General features: G+C 53.6%; 1 protein-coding gene across 2 annotated transcripts; it reads right to left on the minus strand.

The window, feature by feature from the left end:
- Positions 1-201: 201 nt before the first annotated feature.
- On the minus strand, positions 202-11,593 carry CNN1 (calponin 1). Of its 2 annotated transcripts, none has more exons than XM_033196079.1 (7): positions 11,328-11,593; positions 9,155-9,276; positions 3,651-3,717; positions 3,426-3,563; positions 2,821-2,931; positions 1,062-1,208; positions 202-981 (listed from the first exon to the last, which is right to left on the minus strand). In XM_033196079.1, exons 1-7 carry the CDS (start codon positions 11,388-11,390, stop codon positions 736-738), a joined length of 894 nt encoding a protein of 297 aa, XP_033051970.1. In that variant the 5' UTR covers positions 11,391-11,593; the 3' UTR covers positions 202-735. The 2 variants fall into 2 exon arrangements, with proteins under 2 accessions (XP_033051970.1, XP_033051971.1); XM_033196080.1 differs by lacking the exon at positions 11,328-11,593 and adding an exon at positions 10,309-10,428.
- Between the last annotated feature and the right edge of the window lie 5,793 nt (positions 11,594-17,386).

A 17,386-nucleotide genomic window follows, 5' to 3' on the forward strand; every position in this document is an offset into this window, starting at 1 on the left:
AAGTGTGTGTGGTGTGTGGACTTTGCATGTGGGTGTGATGGAGTGCCTCTCCTGTGTCTTTGAGTGGCTACAGTGAGGTGTGTGTCTTAGGGTGCGTGTGAGTGTGTATGTGCATCTTAGGGTGTGTGTGGGCATGTGTGTGTGCAGATGTGTGTGCGGGATACGCAGCGTATCCAAAACAGAGCAGCTCTGAGGCCTCAGGAGATTTTACAGCCATTTATTGTGCTCCAGTGAAATAGAAAAAAAAAAGAAAGTGCTCGCGTTACAAACGCTGCTGTCACATCCACACAGTACGCCAGTCGCTGCAAACCAAACCGCGTGTGTCCGCTGGGTCTCTGGGCATGCAGTTTGCTCCCACTACGGGGATGGGTGGGGGCAGGCCGAGCCTGGGCTCTGGGGGCTTTGCTGGGGGAGCTTCTGGTCCTGGGGGTACCCACTTGTGAGGGAGTGGGGGGACAGCTGGAATAGCTTTGCTCAGTGCGTCCTTTGGGCGCTGTTGGGGACACCCGGCTCTATGTTGGACCCTGTAGCACTAGAGAGCGGAGGGTCCCCTTCCCCCTAGTGGGCCCCCCAGTCTCCCAGTCTGCTCTCTCCAAACTCTAACCCTGTCGAGGTTGAGTTCTACAGGGGCTGGAGGATGCCATGCAGGGAGAGGGGGTCGGCTGGATCTGGCTGGATCCAGCCAAGAGCAGCAGCAGCCTCCCTTGGGGGGAAAACAGGGAAGGCCTCGTGGCCCTAGGCGGAATTGTAGTAGTTATGTGCGTGGTGGTTGTGGGCGGGCTCGCCCAGCTCCGGGTACTCGGGCGTCAGACAGTACTTGGGGTCGTAGACCTGGCGTGGCAGCCCATACACCGTCATGCCCCGCTGCGAGGCGCCCTTGTTGCTGCCCATCTGCAGGCTGACATTGAGCGTGTCGCAGTGCTCCATGCCCAGCCCCGGCTCGAAGATCTGCCGCTTGGTCCCTGGCGCGGTCATGCCAGCCTGCGAAGGGTGATGTAGTCAGGCCATGGGGTGACCAGTGTCCCGGGCCTTGACGGCGTGCCCCGGGGGCCCCCACTCACCTGGCTGGCTCCTTTGTTGGTGCCCATCTGCAGGCTGATGGTCGCCTGGTCCAGAGGCTGGTCCGTGCCCAGCTTGGGGTCGTAGAGGTGGCGCCGGGTGCCGTAGGCCGTCATGCCCTGCTGGCTGGCAAACTTGTTGGTGCCCATCTAGGAAGCCAGAAGGAGAATCACACCAATAATTACAGACCTCATCATGGGCCACTAGGCGTAGCTGATGTGAGAGGGTGAGGCACTGCTTTAACATTTTTTTTTTTTGAGACGGAGTCTTGCTCTGTCGCCCAGGCTGGAGTGCAGTGGCTGGATCTCAGCTCACTGCAAGCTCCGCCTCCCGGGTTTATGCCATTCTCCTGCCTCAGCCTCCTGAGTAGCTGGGACTATAGGCACCCACTACCACGCCTGGCTAGTTTTTGGTATTTTTTTTAGTAGAGATGGGGTTTCACCATGTTAGCCAGGATGGTCTTGATCTCCTGACCTCGTGATCCGCCCGTCTCGGCCTCCCAAAATGCTGGGATTACAGACTTGAGACACTGCGCCCGGCAACATTTTATATATATATATTTGAGACGGAGTCTTGCTCTGTTGCCCAGGCTAGAGTGCAGTGGCATGATCTCAGCTCACTGCAACCTCCATCTCCCAGGTTCAAGCAATTCTGCCTCAGCCTCCGGAGTAGCCAGGATCACAGGTGGGCATCACTATGCCCGGATAATTTTTTGTATTTTTAGTAGAAATGGGGTTTCACCATGTTGGCCAGGCTGGTTTCGAACTCCTGACCTCAGGTGATCCAGCCGCCTCAACCTCCCAATGTGCTGGGATTACAGGGGTAAGCCACTGCACCCAGCCCATTTTTTATTTTATTTTTATATTTTACTTTGTTCTATTTTTTTGTTTTATTTTATTTTATTTGAGACAGCATCTCATTTGTTCCTAAGTTCAAGCAATTTTCCTGCCTCAGTCTCCCGGTAGCTGGGACTACAGGCATGCACCGCCACGCTGGCTAATTTTTATATTTTTGGTAGAGACAGGGTTTCACCATGTTGGCCAAGCTGGCCTCGAACTCCTGACTTCAAGGCATCCTTCTGCCTTGGCCTCGCAAAGTGCTGGGATTACAGGTGTGAGCCACCACACCCGGCCCATTTTCATTTTTTAGAGACAGGGTCTCACTCTGTCACCCAGGCTGGAGTCCAATGATGCAATCATTGTAACCTTGAACTCCTGTGCTCAAGTGATTCTCCTGCTTCAGCCTCCCAAGTAACTGGGACCACAGGCAGACACCACTACATTTGGCTAAACTCTTAAATTTGTTGTAGAGATGGTGGTGCCCAGGCTGGTCTGAAACACCTGACCTCAAGTAATCCTCCTGCCTCAGCCTCCCAAAGTGCTGGAATTACAGGTGTGAGCCACTGCACCCCGCCTGAGGCACCATTTTGAGACTGGAAACTGAGGCCCAGAGTGGGCCTATCACATGACTGACTTCTAGCATTCAAGTCCCAGCCTGTCACGCATCAGCTGGAAGATCTGGGCAAAAGAGAGACAGTTTCTCCAAGCCTCAGTTTTCTCATCTGTGGAAAGGGTATGGTGAGAACAAGCACCTCTCTGCTAGGGTTGTTGGCAGAGTGAGTTTGTGAATGGAAGGTGTGGATAAGCACATTACCCAACCTATAGTATAGTTAATGCCAAACATCCTGTCCCCAAAAGCCTTCAGACACCAGGATGCGCTCCTGGCTTCTATAACCTCTGCTCAATGAGGACAGGGCAGTACCTGCAACCCGATGATGTTCCGCCCTTCTCTTAGCTTCTCCGGCTCGAATTTCCGCTCCTGCTTCTCTGCGTACTTCACCCCCACATTCACCTTGTTTCCTTTCGTCTTGGCCTGGGTGGGGCAGGGAAAGTAGGGACTGACGAGGGGGTCTCCAGGCTGCACAGTCCCCTTGGACACTGTTTTTTTTCGAGAGGGAGTCTTACTCTGTCACCCAGACTGGGCAGTGACACAATCTCGGCTCACTGCAGCCTCTGCCTTCCAGGTTCAAGCGATTCTCCTGCCTCAGCCTCCCAAGTAACTGGGATTACAGGCGTGTGCCACCACGCCTAGCTAATTTTTGTATTTTTAGTCGAGATGGGATTTCACCATGTTGGTGAAACCAGGCTGGTCTCAAACTCCCGACCTCAAGCAATCCGCTCACCTCGGCCTCCCAAAGTGCTGGGATTACAGGTGTGAGCCACCGCACCCGGCCCCCTTGGATGCTGTTGACAGCACCTGCTCCCCCATCCCCATCCCTGCCCGCCAGCCACCTTCACTGGGCTCAGGGGCACAAGTGGCCACACGTGCTGCCCACCGCCCCCTGCCCAGCCTGCACCCACACTCACCATGCTGGCCAAGGCCAGAAGGGTGGACTGCACCTGTGTATGGTTGGTGTTCTCAAACAGGTCGTTGGCCTCAAAGATGTCATGGGGCTTTACCCCATACTTGGTGATGGCCTTGATGAAGTTGCCGATGTTCTCCAGCTAGAGGGGGGCAGGTTGTGGTCACTGGGGGAGGGGGGAGGTCTGAGGGCTTGTGGGAAAGGATGGAAGAGTTGGGTCTGGGCTCACCTGGTGCCAATTTTGGGTTGACTCATTGATCTTCCTCACAGAGCCTGGCTGCAGCTTATTGATGAATCTGAGAAGAGAGGGGAGGAAGTAAAAAGGTGTCCCCCCAGGGCTGGGCGCGGTGGCTCACGCCTGTAATCCCAGCGCTTTGGGAGGCCAAGGCGGGCGGATCACGAGGTCAGGAGAGTGAGACTATCCTGGCTAACATGGTGAAACCCATCTCTACTAAAAATACAAAAATTAGCAGGGCGTGGTGATGCATGCTTGTAATCCCAGCTACTAAGGAGGCTGAGGCAAGAGAATCACTTGAACCCGGGAGGCGGAGGTTGCAGTGAGCTGAGATTGCAACACTGCACTCCAGCCTGGCAACAGAGCGAGACTCCGTTTCCAAAAAAAAAAAAAAAGAAAGGTGTCCTCCACCCCCACTCTCTAGCCCAGCCCAGCAGGAGGAGGGTGACAGGATGACCACAAGGGGCCATGCCATACCTTAGTGTCACTTCTCCCTGTAGTCAGCTCTCAGCTGCAGCCCCTCCAAACCACTCAAGCACACACACAAATGGGACGCTGATGCCAAGGAGCTAGACTCAGGTGCCAGTCAGAAAGCCTGCTTATCCAAGCTGTGTCTCAATCTCCAGGATCTCCCAAGCCTCTCTGGCAGGCGTGTCTCAGCATCCTTTTCTCTTGTAGACAGCAGGGGCCTCTTCTCTGATTCACTCCTTTAATGATCTCATCTTTTTTTTTTTTAAATGCAGGGTCTGGCTCTGTTGCCCAGGCTGGAGTGCAGTGGTGCAATCACAGCTCACTGCAGCCTCAACTTCCCAGGCTCCAGCAATCCTCCCACAGTCTTCCAGGTAGCTGGGATCACAGGTGCGCACCACCATGCCTGGCTATCTTTTTTTTTTTTTTTTTTTTTTTGTAGAGATGGGGTTTCACTGTATAGCCCAAGCTGGTCTCGAACTCCTGGGCTCAAGTGATCCTCCTGCCTCGGCCTCCCAAAATACTGGGATTACAGGCATGAGCGACAGCACCTGGCCTCATTCAGTCTCTTGACTTTAGGTACCTCCGTATGCCAGCAACTCCCTCATTTCCCTGCAGCCTGTGTTTCTCGCCATCTCATCCAGCTCTCTCCATGGGTATCTGGGTGTCTCAAATCAAACTCACCCTGCTCCAGACTCCTGACATGCAGCTTCCTCCTCCAGACTCCCCCCTCCCTCCACCTTCCCTGCCTAGCAGTGCCCACTTCTAGGTGCTCAGCTAGAGCCCTTGGACTTGCCCCCAACTCCTGCTTTCTCCTTCTCTCAGCCTCATATCCAGTCCCTCGAAAGTTCTTTGGCTCTGCCTTTTAATGGGTCCAGAAGCCCACTCATGGCTCCCTGCCACCTTCACCTGGGTCTCAGCCACCAGAGTCTGTTTCCTGGCCTCTTGTAATGGGCTCCCAACTTCCACTTCGTCCCCTACAGACCCACCCTTCTTCATCCAGCAGCCAGATTTTTTTTTTTTTTTTCCGAGACGGAGTCTTGCTCTGTCGCCCAGGCTGGAGTGCAGTGGCGCGATCTCGGCTCACTGCAACCTCTGCCTCCTGGGTTCAAGCAATTTTCCTGCTTCAGCCTCCCAAGCAGTTGGAATTACAGGTGCCCACCACCACGCTCCACTAATTTTTGTATTCTTTTTTTTTTTTTTTTTGAGGCAGAGTCTCACTCTGTCGTCCAGGCTGGAGTGCAGTGGCGCGATCTCGGCTCACTGCAAGCTCTGCCTTCCGGGTTCACAACATTCTCCTGCCTCAGCCTCCCGAATAGCTGGGACTACAGGCGCCCACCACCGTGCCTGACTAATTTTTTGTGTTTTTAGTAGAGACAGGGTTTCACCGTGTTGGCCAGGATGGTCTCGATCTCCTGACCTCGTGATCCGCCTGTCTTGGCCTCCCAAAATGCTGGAATTACAGGCGTGAGCCACCGTGCCCGGCCTAATTTTTGTATTCTTAGTAGAGACGGGGTTTCATCATGTTGGTCAGGTTGGTTTTGAACTCCTGACCTCAAGTGATACCCCCACCTCAGCCTCCCAAAGTGCTGGGATTACAGGTGTGAGTCACCACAGGGAGACAGGAGTCTCCCTGGAGGATTTCATTTCTTCAGAATGAAATCCTAAGTCCTCTGCATGACTAAAAGGCCCTCTGTAGAACGGGGTGCAGTGGCTCACACCTGTAATCCCGGTGCTTTGGGAGGCCGAGACAGGAGGATGATTTGAGCCTAGGAGTTTGAGATCAGCCTGGGCAACATGGTGAGACCCACGTCTCTACAAAAAGAAAATCCCGAAAACTTCAGCGGGCTTGGTGATGTGCGCCTGTAGTCCCAGCTACTGAGAAGGCTAGGACTGAAGAGGCTGGGGTGAGAGGATCAATTGAGCCTAGGAAGTGGAGGCTGTAGTGAGCTATGATTGCTCCACTGTACTCCAGCCCGGGCACCAGAGCAAGACTCTGTCTCTAAATAAATAAATAAATGAAATAAAAGGCTCTCAGTTCACTCTGCGACTTCATCTCGACTTCTACTCAATCATTTGGTGCTCGTCACACCAGCCTCCTCTTTGTTTCTTGGAACACCCCAAGCACGCTCCTATCTCAGGCCTCTGCACTGGCGGCCCCCCTCTGCTTTGCTCACTCTTCTCTCAGGTCCCCTGAGTCCTCCCTCACTTCATCCAAGGTTCTGTTCAATTGTCACCTCTTCAGAGAGAGGCCTCCCAGACCACACTCTAGGAAACTGCACACCCTCCACCCGCAGACGTCTGATACACCTGACCCTCCCAGCTTCCCTTCCGCTTGAATTTTCCCCAGAACAGACAAGTCTGTGATTATCTGATCAATGATTTGATTGACCTCTTCAACTAGGACTAAAAGTCTTTGAGCTCTCAGTCGAGTCTGTTCTGTTCGCAGTTCCCAATGCCTGGACCAGAGACTGGCACACAGCAGGAACTCATAAATGCTTCTTGCATGAATGAATGAATGAATGAATGAGTGAATGACTGACTGCGTGGGTGACTGCACTACACTTTTGTTTTTTTTTTTTGAGACGGGAGCCTCGCCCTGTCACCCAGGCTGGAGTGCAGTCGTGTGATCTCGGCTCACTGCAAGCTCTGCCTCCCGGGTTCACGCCATTTTCCTGCCTCAGCCTCCTGAGTAGCTGGGACTACAAGCACCTGCCAACACGCCCAGCTAATTTTTTGTGTTTTTAGTAGAGATGGGGTTTCACAGGCCGGGCGCGGTGGCTCAAGCCTGTAATCCCAGCACTTTGGGAGGCCGAGACGGGTGGATCGCGAGGTCAGGAGATCGAGACCAACCTAGCTAACACGGCGAAACCCCGTCTCTACTAAAAAATACAAAAAACTAGCCAGGCGAGTTGGCGGGCACCTGTAGTCCCAGCTACTTGGGAGGCTGAGGCAGGAGAATGGCATAAACCCGGGAGGCGGAGCTTGCAGTGAGCTGAGATCCGGCCACTGCACTCCAGCCTGGGCGACAGAGCGAGACTCCGTCTCAAAAAAAAAAAAAAAGAGATGGGGTTTCACCATGTTAGCCAGTATGGTCTCGATCTCCTGATCTCATGATCCGCCCGCCTCGGCCTCCCAAAGTGCTGGGATTACAGGCGTGAGCCACCGCACGCGGCCCACTCTTTTTTTTTTTTATACTTTAAGTTTTAGGGTACATGTGCACAACGTGCAGGTTTGATACATAGGTATACAAGTGCCATGTTGGTTTGCTGCACCCATCAACTCGTCATTTACATTAGGTCTTTTTTTTTTTTTTTTGAGACAGGGTTTCACTGTCACCCAGGCTGGAGTGCAGTGGCGTGATCATAGCTCACTGCAGCCTTGACCTCCAGGGCTCAAGCGATCCTCCCACCTCAGCCTCCCGGGTAGCTGGGACCACAGGTGCATGCCACCATGCCCAGCTAATCAAAACAAAAATTTTTTGTAGAGATGGGATCTCACTATGTTGCCCAAGCTGGGACTGCACTGTTTGACGTCTGAGCAGTCCTCTGTCTGAGCTGGGACACCAGTGTGCCCACCTCCCCACCCGCCAATTCTTTGTTCCTAGTGAATGGGAATGGAACAAGGTAAAACACCCCTGACACCTCTTCTTCCCAGCATCTAGGACTTGATGAGGCTGCACCTTCAAAGTCTTCCCGATCACACTCACAGTCACTCTGCCCTGTGTCAGACTCAAATGCAGATCGGGCCCAGATTGGGTTTAGGGCCCTACCAAGCATTAAGATTGCAGTGGGACTGGGGCTTGGGAGCTGTTAGGGTTTTCACCTCCCTCAGCGATGAGGTTTTGAGGAGAGGAGAAAACCAGGGCCAGCAGGGTGCAGTGGTTCATGCCTGTAATCCCAGCACTTTGGGAGGCTAAGGTGGGCAGATCACTTGAGGTCAGGAGTTCGAGACCAGCCAGGCCAACATGGCAAAACCCCATCTCTACTAAAAATACAAAAGTTAGCCGGGCGAGGTGGTGGGTGCCTGTAATCCCAGCTGCTCAGGAGGCTGAGGCATGAGAATCACTTGAACCCGGAGAGCAGAGGTTGCAGTGAGCTGAGATTGTGCCACTGCACTCCAGCCTGGGTGACAGAGCAAGACTCCATCTCAAAAAAAAAAAAAAAAAAAAAAAAAAAAGATGGTTGGGCGAGGTGGCTCATGCCTGTAATCTCAGCACTTTGGGAGGCTGAGGCAGGTGGCTCACTTGAGGTCAGGAGTTCGAGACCAGCCTGGTCAACATGGCGAAACCCTGTCTCTACTAAAAAAACAAAAATACAAAAATTAGCTGGGCATGGTAGTGCGTGCCTGTAATCCCAGCACTTTGGGAGGCCGAGGTAGGTGGATCAGTTGAGGTCAGGAGTTCAAAACCATCCTGGCCAACATGGTGAAACCCCATCTCTACTAAAAAAAAAAATTACGAAAATTAGCCAGACATGGTGGTGTGTGCCTGTAATCCCAGCTACTGGGGAGGCTGAGGCAGGAGAATCACTTGAACCCAGGAGGCAGAGGTTGCAGTGAGCCAAGATCGTGCCTCTGCACTGCAGCCTGGGCAGCAGAACAAGACTGTATCTCAAAAAACAAAACAAAACGAAATCCAGAAAGAAAACCAGGGCCTACTTTAGTTATTGCCGCACATCTCTCCTTATGTCACCAAGCCAGCCATGAACGGCTGTTGACTGCTGCCTTTTAGCTGTGACTGCTCTTTCTGGGGACTCTGGCGGCCATAGATGGGTCTACCCTGTATAGCATGGTGGTTAAGATTCTGGAGTCATTTCCTTTGAAACAGCGTGGGACCTGGTATAATGCATTTCACCTAACTGAGCCTGTTTTCTGTGCCTGTTAAATGGGCGCAGTGATTACTGGCCACCCCAAAGGTATCCAATAGAAAGTGTTCAACTCAGTTCCAGGATCATGGTTGTTTTGGGGGTTGAGGGGGCTGCATGGAGTTGCCGGGGGTGCAGGGTCTGGGCTTTGAGAGCCTCACTCACTCGCAAAGAATGATGCCGTCTTTGAGGCCGTCCATGAAGTTGTTGCCGATGCGACGGCCTGTCACCCCCTCGATCCACTCTCTCAGCTCCTGCTCCCGCTGGTGGTCGTACTTCTGGGCCAGCTGGGGCGGGGGGCACAGAGAAAGGGGTGAGGATGCAGTGAGGGCAGCCTGGGCTCCCTGGGTCCTATCCGAGCCTCCTAGAGCCTGATCTCCCTCGTTCTTCCCAACTAAGGCAATTTTGCCCCAGATCACCCAGTTGGGAGGGTGGGGGCTGGGGAGGGCTGAGAGCCAGGGCTGAGGTGGCACCTGCCCAGGGGGCCATTCCGGGCATTCTGAGGTTTGGCACCAGGGAATGTAGACAAGGGGTGGGGTGTGGGGAGCTGGATCCTCTGAGCTAGAGGGGTGGCACCCGGTCCCCTGGTTTTACGTCCAGGCCAAACTTGGGGCTTCTCTTCCTCTAGCCCTGCCCCCTCTGCGTCCCCTGTTGGAAGAAGGGGCACCTCAGGAAGGGAAGAAGGAAGTCTAAGGAGGTGCCCCTGGGTGCTGGCTTGCAGAGGAGTGCTGGTCATACATCTCTGTCTCTCCATGTCCCCCAGGTCTTCGGCTCCAGGGCTCCGTCTCCGGTTAGGGGTAGAGGCTTGCCTCTGTTTTAGACCCCACCCCTTGCACGTCTGTATGTCTCTCTACCCCTTATCCCCCAGGACTCCTCTGTCTCTCTCTTCCCCAGCGATGTCTTTCCTTGGCCCAGTCTTGGGGTCCCCATCTCTCTGGGTGGCTATTCCCCTCTGGCCAGGGGCGGGGCTCTTGGGTCTTGCATCTCTGCCTCTCTAGGTCTTTCTCTGTCTCCAGGTTTTCTGCCTGGGGTCGGGGGTGGGGCTCTGTCTCCCTTCTCTGCCCCTCCATCCCTGTCTAGGTCTTATCTCGCTCTTGGCTCGCCCTCCCACGTCTGTCCCTAGGGTGTCTCAGGCTCCCAGTATCTCTGTCTGCCTCTCTCCCCGGCTTTTCCCTCTCTCCACCGTACCCCCCCTCCCCCACTCCCATTTCTCCAGAACCCTCCGCCACAGTCCAGCCAGACTCCCAGCCCCTAGGGGACCGGGCTGCCCTTTCTTCTCCCGGGTGGGTGGGGGGAGGTGGGAGGGGCGGCCCCCTCACCTGGCCCCGGCTCTGCCGCCCCCCACACCACCAGCCCGGCTTTATAAAGCAAACCGGCCCTTATATAGCGTGGCCTGGGCTCCCCGAGGCCGCCTTATAAGGCGCGGCGGCTCTGCGCGGCTCTGGGGCCGGCGCTGGGGGGAGGAGGGCGGCGCTGGGATCTGTCTCCCGCCCGAGAACCCGCCCCCCAACCAGCCCCCTCCTCCAGCCCGGAGGATCCCCCGACCCAGGTTCCAACCTAGTCCCCCACTTCCTCACCATAGGACCCTGGGAAAAGCCACCCTGAGTCTCAGTGTTCCTCTCTGTCAAATGGGGCAGGAACTCCTCCCTCGGCAGTGCTGTTGGGACGATTCTAGTGAGCTGGAAACTTCAAGTTCTCCAGCTGGAAGAAGCTGAGACCATCCTGGTATATGGGGGGTGACTCCAGGGTCCGAGCGCTGTACCTGCTTTACCTGGGATCCCAGCTATTTGCCTCTCCTCTCCGAACCTGTTTACCCATCCATAGCATGGAGGTGGCGTCCAGGTATCTTCCTAGCTCCACAGTTAGGAGACCCCTGCCGCACTTCTGAGGCCCGCTTCCTGCCCTCCACCGTCCCCCTCTGCCTTCAGGATCTCCCACACTTTCCTGGCGTCACCTCCCAGGAACCCCAGCTCTCAAGCGCTCCCCAATTTCTTTGTGAGGCTGGGGGATATGGAAGAATCAAAAATCTTCCCCCCATGTTGTTCCCCCCAAGAACACAAAGGGTTAAAAGAAGACTGATCAGGTGGGTATCTTTGCAATGGACTGACCCCCTCTGTTTATGTGTGGCTGTGTGCCCCCCTATTCCACCCCCAACCATAGCTGGGGGCTCTGGGATGTTCAGGGGGAGACAGGCAGCCCCTATCCCATATCACTCCCTTTTTCCCTCTCAGTTTCCAAGTCACATAGGATAGGCAGGAGGGGGTTCAAGGGACCCCAAGCTCTGGGCTCTGGCCTGGCAGGACGTGTGGGCCAGGTCAGGGAGGCCCTCCAGCCCTACCTTGTTCTTAACCTCGGCTGACAGCCCGTAGGCAGGGCCTCGGTTGAAGTGAGCAGAGGACATGCTGGCCGGTGGGCTCTGGCGGGGGGGTAGTGGCGGTACTGAAGCTGAGGACCAAGGCAGCAGCTGAGGTTCCGTCTGCACCCTCTTCCCTCCTCACACGTTTTTGAAGCTCCGGAGGCGGCCCGGGTCTCTTCCAAGGCCATTCCATTGGCTGTAGGGGCTTGCCAAGGGGCGGGGCACCCCCCCAACCTCTGCTGCCTCCCCCCCCTTGTGATGTCAGGCCCTTGGTATTGGGAGCTGATTGTGTCATTGTTTCCACCTAGGGGGGCAGCCTACGTTATTCTGGGGGGGCTTGGTCAGACAGAGACCAGCCTTCTTCCACCCACCCCTCCCGCTGTCCATTGGGCCTCTGGCTGGGTCTGAGTCTCTTTGTCTCTGAGGTCTCTTTATCTCTCTGGAGTCTTGAGGCAGGACTGACATCCATGATAGTTTAGTGAGCACCATCCCGGGTTTATCTCCAGATGCCAACAGTCTATAGCCTTAGGTAAGCCCCTTCTCCTCTCTAGAACTGTATGGCCACATCTGTAAAATGGGGTAATGATAGTGCTTGCCTCATGAGAGAGTTGTAAAGATCAGAAAAATATGTCTCTTACATTCCCAGCACAGTGCCCGGCACAGCAGAGGGACTCGGGCCATAGCATTCTTTTTTTTTAAGGCAAGGTTTCACTCTGTCCTCTCAGCTGGAGTGCTGTGGCACAATCACAGCTCACTGCAGCCTTGACCTCCCAGGCTCAAGTGATCCTCCCATCTCAGCCCATCCAAGTAGTTAGAATTACAGACTTGTGCCACCAACCTGGCTAATTTTATTTTATTTTTAGAGATAGGGTCTTGCTATGTTGCCCAGGCTGGTCTCAAATTTCTGGGCTCAAGCAATCTGCCCGCCTTGGCCTCCCAAAATGCTGGGATTTACAGGCATGAGTCACCATGCCCAGCCCATAGCATTCTTTATGCTGACGGTCCAGCACCCTAGTTCTGTCTCCTCCAGCCCCTCAAAAGGACCTGGGGGAGCAGACATCCTGGGTCTTACCCTCCCCATCCACTTGTGTGTCACTTGAACCACAGGGTGACTTTGTTGGCAAGTCCCAGGCCATGAACTATGTCCTCCTCAAGCAACCCTACCTAGCGAGATCTAACCCCTGGACCACAGGAGTGGATGCTATGCCCACATCATGCCCCACATGGCAAGGCCATGTTTGTGACACTTGGATGACATATCTGCAACCTGCCACACACTAATGATACGTTAAGGATATGCAATTTATCGGTCACATGCTAATGACATGGCTGCAATATGCCAGATGACATGGCCTTATGTCAGGCCATGTTCCAAGCTCTGTACATATATCCACTCAATTATCATGACACCTTCAGAGGTGGACACTGTTATTATTATTATTATTATTTGGAGACAGAGTCTCACGCTATTCTCCAGGCTGGAGTGCAGTGACACAATCTCGGCCCACTGCAACCTCCACCTCCTGGCTTCAGGCAATTCTCCTGCCTCAGCCTCCCAAGTAGCTAGGATGACAGGTGCCTGCCACCACGCCTGGCTATTTTTTGTATTTTTAGTAGAGACGGGGTTTTGCCACGTTAGCCAGGCTGGTCTTGAACTCCTGACCTCAGTTGATCTGCCCCCCTCAGCCTTGCAAAGTGCTGGGATTACAGGTGTGAGCCACTGTGACCAGCTGACGCTGTTATTATTAATACAAGTACTTTGCTTTATAGGTGGGGAAACTGAGGCATAGGGCTTGGAATCACTTTTTCAGTGTCACATAGCAGGCCAGGGGCTGAGGAGAATTTGAGACCATGCTCCATGAACCTCAACTATGAGGCTAAGGTGGGGTTTCTCAACCTCCACGCTGTGGACAGCTGAGGCTGGATAATTCTTCATGGTTGGGGGGCTGTCCTGGGCATTCATTGTAAGACTTCAGGCCGGGCGCGGTGGCTCAAGCCTGTAATCCCAGCACTTTGGGAGGCCGAGACGGGCGGATCACGAGGTCAGGAGATCGAGACCATCCTGGCTAACACGGTGAAACCCCGTCTCTACTAAAAAAAATACAAAAAACTAGCCAGGCGAGGTGGCGGGCGCCTGTAGTCCCAGCTACTGGGGAGGCTGAGGCAGGAGAATGGCGTGAACCCGGGAGGCGGAGCTTGCGGTGAGCCCAGATCGCGCCACTGCACTCCAGCCTGGGCGACAGAGCGAGACTCTGTCTCAAAAAAAAAAAAAAAAAAACTTAAAGCAGCATCCCTGGCCTCTACCTGCTAGATGCCAGTAGCACTCTCTTGGTCCCAATAAACAGAAATGTTGAGGCACTGTGGCAGGAGTCTGTGGTCCCAGCTACTAAGGAGGCTGAGATGGGAGGATCGCTTGAGCCCAGGAGTTTGAGACCCATCTGGCCAACATAGAAAGACCATGGTCTCTAAAAAAGAAAAATGAAAAGAAGAAATGTCTACACACATTGCCAAATGTCCCCTGGTTGGGGTCGCGGGGGGAAGCAGATCATCCCTGTTTGCAAACCACTGAGCTAAGGCAACGTGCCAGTTGATGGCATGTCACGATTTGTCAAACATACACGAAAATACGAGGCCAAGGTGGGAGGATCACTGGAGCCCAGGAGTTTGAGACCAGCTTGGGCAACATAGCGAGACCTCCTTTCTATTAAAGAAAAAAAGAAAGAAAGAAAGAAAGGAAAAACAGAAAGTACATAAAATGAGCTAACAATTAGCACCTGCTACGTACTAAGCGCTTTGAGGCTGTTAACTCATTCCTCACGACCGCCCTATGAGGTGAGTCTATACGAGGCACAGAGAGGTAACGCCGAATGGCCGGGTCACACAGCTCGAGGTTGGCAGGGGCGGGATTCGAACGCGCAGATTCCCTGATCCCTCCCAAACTGAGCGGCGCTCGGGGGGCCGCAGGTGGCTACTGCGCATGTGAGGACCTGAGGCCGGCGCCCCCTGGCGGCCCGGGAAGGGGGGCGGGGCCTGGCTAGGTCCAGGCGGCGGTGACGTCACGCGATGACTCACTCGGCCCCGCCCCACGTCCCGCGGCCTCTTGGCCATTTATAGAATCTGCACGAGCTCTGAAGTCACGGCCCAGGCACGACGGGGGAGGGGTGGGGGAGCTCTTGGCGTGCCCCCCAACGGGGCAGACCCGGGTACCCCCAGGGGGCAGCCCTTTCTGGGACTGCCATGTCACTCTGATTGTAGTAGATCTGTGTCTCTGTATCTCTGTCTCTGGGTCGCCGAGCCTTTTTCTATCTCTGCCTTTGTCTCTGTGTCTGTTTTTGTTCCTGGGCTTTGAGTAATTCTGTTTCTCTTCATGTCACTGTCACTATATTGTCTCTCTCTTCGCGTCTCTGTCTGGTAGATGGGGGTAGAGGCATTAGAGGGGGCTGATCCCATACCGAGGCCCCAATCCCAGTAGACACCCCCATCACTGATTGCCGAGTGTCATCGGTTATTCGCTCCTTTCTGGCGTTTTCCAGGCTCTAGCCCCTCTGTGCCTCAGTTTACCATCTAAATGAGAAGTGTGGGATCTTGTAAGAGGCAGGGCTTCCCGAAGGGTCTAAGACAGTCATTGTAGGAAAGCCATGCCTCTCCTCAACTTTAGGGGATCCCCTAAAACCTTCCTGTTGCTCAGAACCATTTAAAACTCACACCCGGCCAGGTGCGGTGGCTGGTGCCTGTAATCCCAGCACTTTGAGAAGCTGAGGCGGGTGGATCACCTGAGGTCAGTAGTTCGAGACCAGCCTGGCCAACATGGTGAAACTCCATCTCTACTAAAAATACAAAATTAGCCGGGCATGGTGGTACATGCCTGTAATCCCAGCTCCTCGGGAGGCTGAGGCAGGAGAATCGCTTGAACCTGGCATGGCAGGCAGAGGTTACAGTGAGCCAAGATCACACCACTGCACTTCAGCCTGGGCCACAGGAGTGAGACTCTGACTCAAAAAATATAAAAATGAAAATAAAATCCACACCCACATGTGTTTGTCTGTTTGTTTTGGGGAAAGTCAAAACCCTGCTCTGCACCAGTCTATCTTAGCCTGCTCTGCGAGCCCCCTGCTCACCAAGCTTTCCTATCCAGCAATCTGGCAGAGGCGCTTGTTCCTAAAGTCTTCTGTTATGGGAACACTCACTCCATGCCAGTCACAATCTCTTTTAATCCTCACCATCACCTCAGGGTGGAAACTCACAGGTCCATTTTATAGATGGGAAACTCAAGGTTCAGAGAAGCTAAGCCACCCTACTAGGGTAACAGTGCTCCTACCTTTTCTTCTACGTCCTTTCAGATGTGCTGCTGCTGCTGCTGCTGCTGCTGCTGCTTCTGTTTCTGTGTCCCCTTCCTCTTCCTCTTCTTCTCCTTCTCCTTCTTCCCTTTCTCCCTTCTCTTCTCTTCTCCCTTCTCCTTCTTCTTTCTTCTTCTCCTCCTTTTTTTTTTTTGAGTCAAAGTCCCGCTCTGTCAGTCAGGCTGGGTGGCATGATCTCAGCTCACTGCAACCTCCACCTCCCAGTTTCAAGCAATTCTGGAGCCTCAGCCTCCCAAGTAGCTGAGATTACAGGCACCCGCTACCACGCCAGGCTACAGATGTGTTTCTTGAGTCCCCAAACACGTTCCCACCACAGGGTCTTTGCACTAGCAGTTCCTGCTACCTGGAACACATTTCTGCAAGATGCCTGCATGGCCTCTCCCCAATTTCATTCAGTCTCTGCTCTAATATCACCTCTCAGAGAGGCCTTCCCTGACCACCTGCTGTAAAATAATAGCATCTCTCACCCCCAGACTGACTGTGAGTGAGTTGACAGGGAGGGAGTTGTTCACTTACAATCTGGGTACAGTGGCTCAAGTCTGTAATCCCAGCACTTTGGGAGGCCAAGATGGGTGGATTGCTTGAGTCCAGAAATTCAAGACCATCCTGAGAGACATGGCAGGACCCTGCCTCTACAAAAAAAAAAAAAAAAAAAGAAAAGAGCATTTTAAAAAAGTGCACTTTGGGAGGCCAAGGCAGGAGGATTGCTTGAGCCCAGGAATTGGAGGCTGCAGTGAGCTATTATCATGACACTACTTTTTTTTTTTTTTTTCGAGACAGAATCTCGCTCTGTCACCCAGGCTGGAGTCCAGTGGCATGATCTCAGCTCAATGCAACTTCCACCTCCCAGGTTCAAGCAATTCTGCCTCAGCCTCCTGAGCAGCTGGGATTACAGGTGCCCACCACCATACCTGGCTAATTTTTGTATTTTTAGTAGAGACGGGGTTTCACCATATTGGCCAGACTGGTCTTGAACTGCTGACCTCAGGTGATCTGCCTGCCTCGGCCTCCCAAAGTTCTGGGATTACAGCACTGCGCCCAGCCATGTCACTGCATTTTAGTTTGGGTGAAAAAAATAAATAAATAAGAAAAGAAAAGAATGCTTGACAACATGCAATGCAGGGGAGGCTGTGGGAACACTGTTGATGAGTGTGGGCAATTTGTTGATAGTTTTCAAAATGACAAATGTCCTTACCTTCTGAACAAGTATATCCTCTATTTTAGAATATTCCTCAGAAGTACAAGTGTAGGTGTGAAGAATGACATATGTGGCCGGGCACGGTGGCTCAAGCCTGTAATCCCAGCACTTTGGGAGGCCGAGACGGGCGGATCACGAGGTCAGGAGATCGAGACCATCCTGGCTAACACTGTGAAACCCCGTCTCTACTAAAAAAAAATACAAAAAACTAGCCGGGCGAGGTAGCGGGCGCCTGTAGTCCCAGCTACTCGGGAGGCTGAGGCAGGAGAATGGCGTGAACCCGGGAGGCGGAGCTTGCAGTGAGCTGAGATCCAGCCACTGCACTCCAGCCCAGGCAACAGAGTGAGACTCCGTCTCAACAAAAAAAAAAAAAAAAAAAAAAAATGGCATATGTGCAGGAACATTTATTGCAGTGGCCTTGTCATAATAAGTCACTGTATAAATCCCATCAACCGGGGACAAGGGAGATAGACAAAGTTGAAGTC

The sequence above is a fragment of the Trachypithecus francoisi genome, unplaced genomic scaffold (assembly GCF_009764315.1).
Source record: "Trachypithecus francoisi isolate TF-2019V2 unplaced genomic scaffold, Tfra_2.0 Lachesis_group5, whole genome shotgun sequence".
Classification (NCBI taxonomy): Eukaryota; Metazoa; Chordata; class Mammalia; order Primates; family Cercopithecidae; genus Trachypithecus; species Trachypithecus francoisi.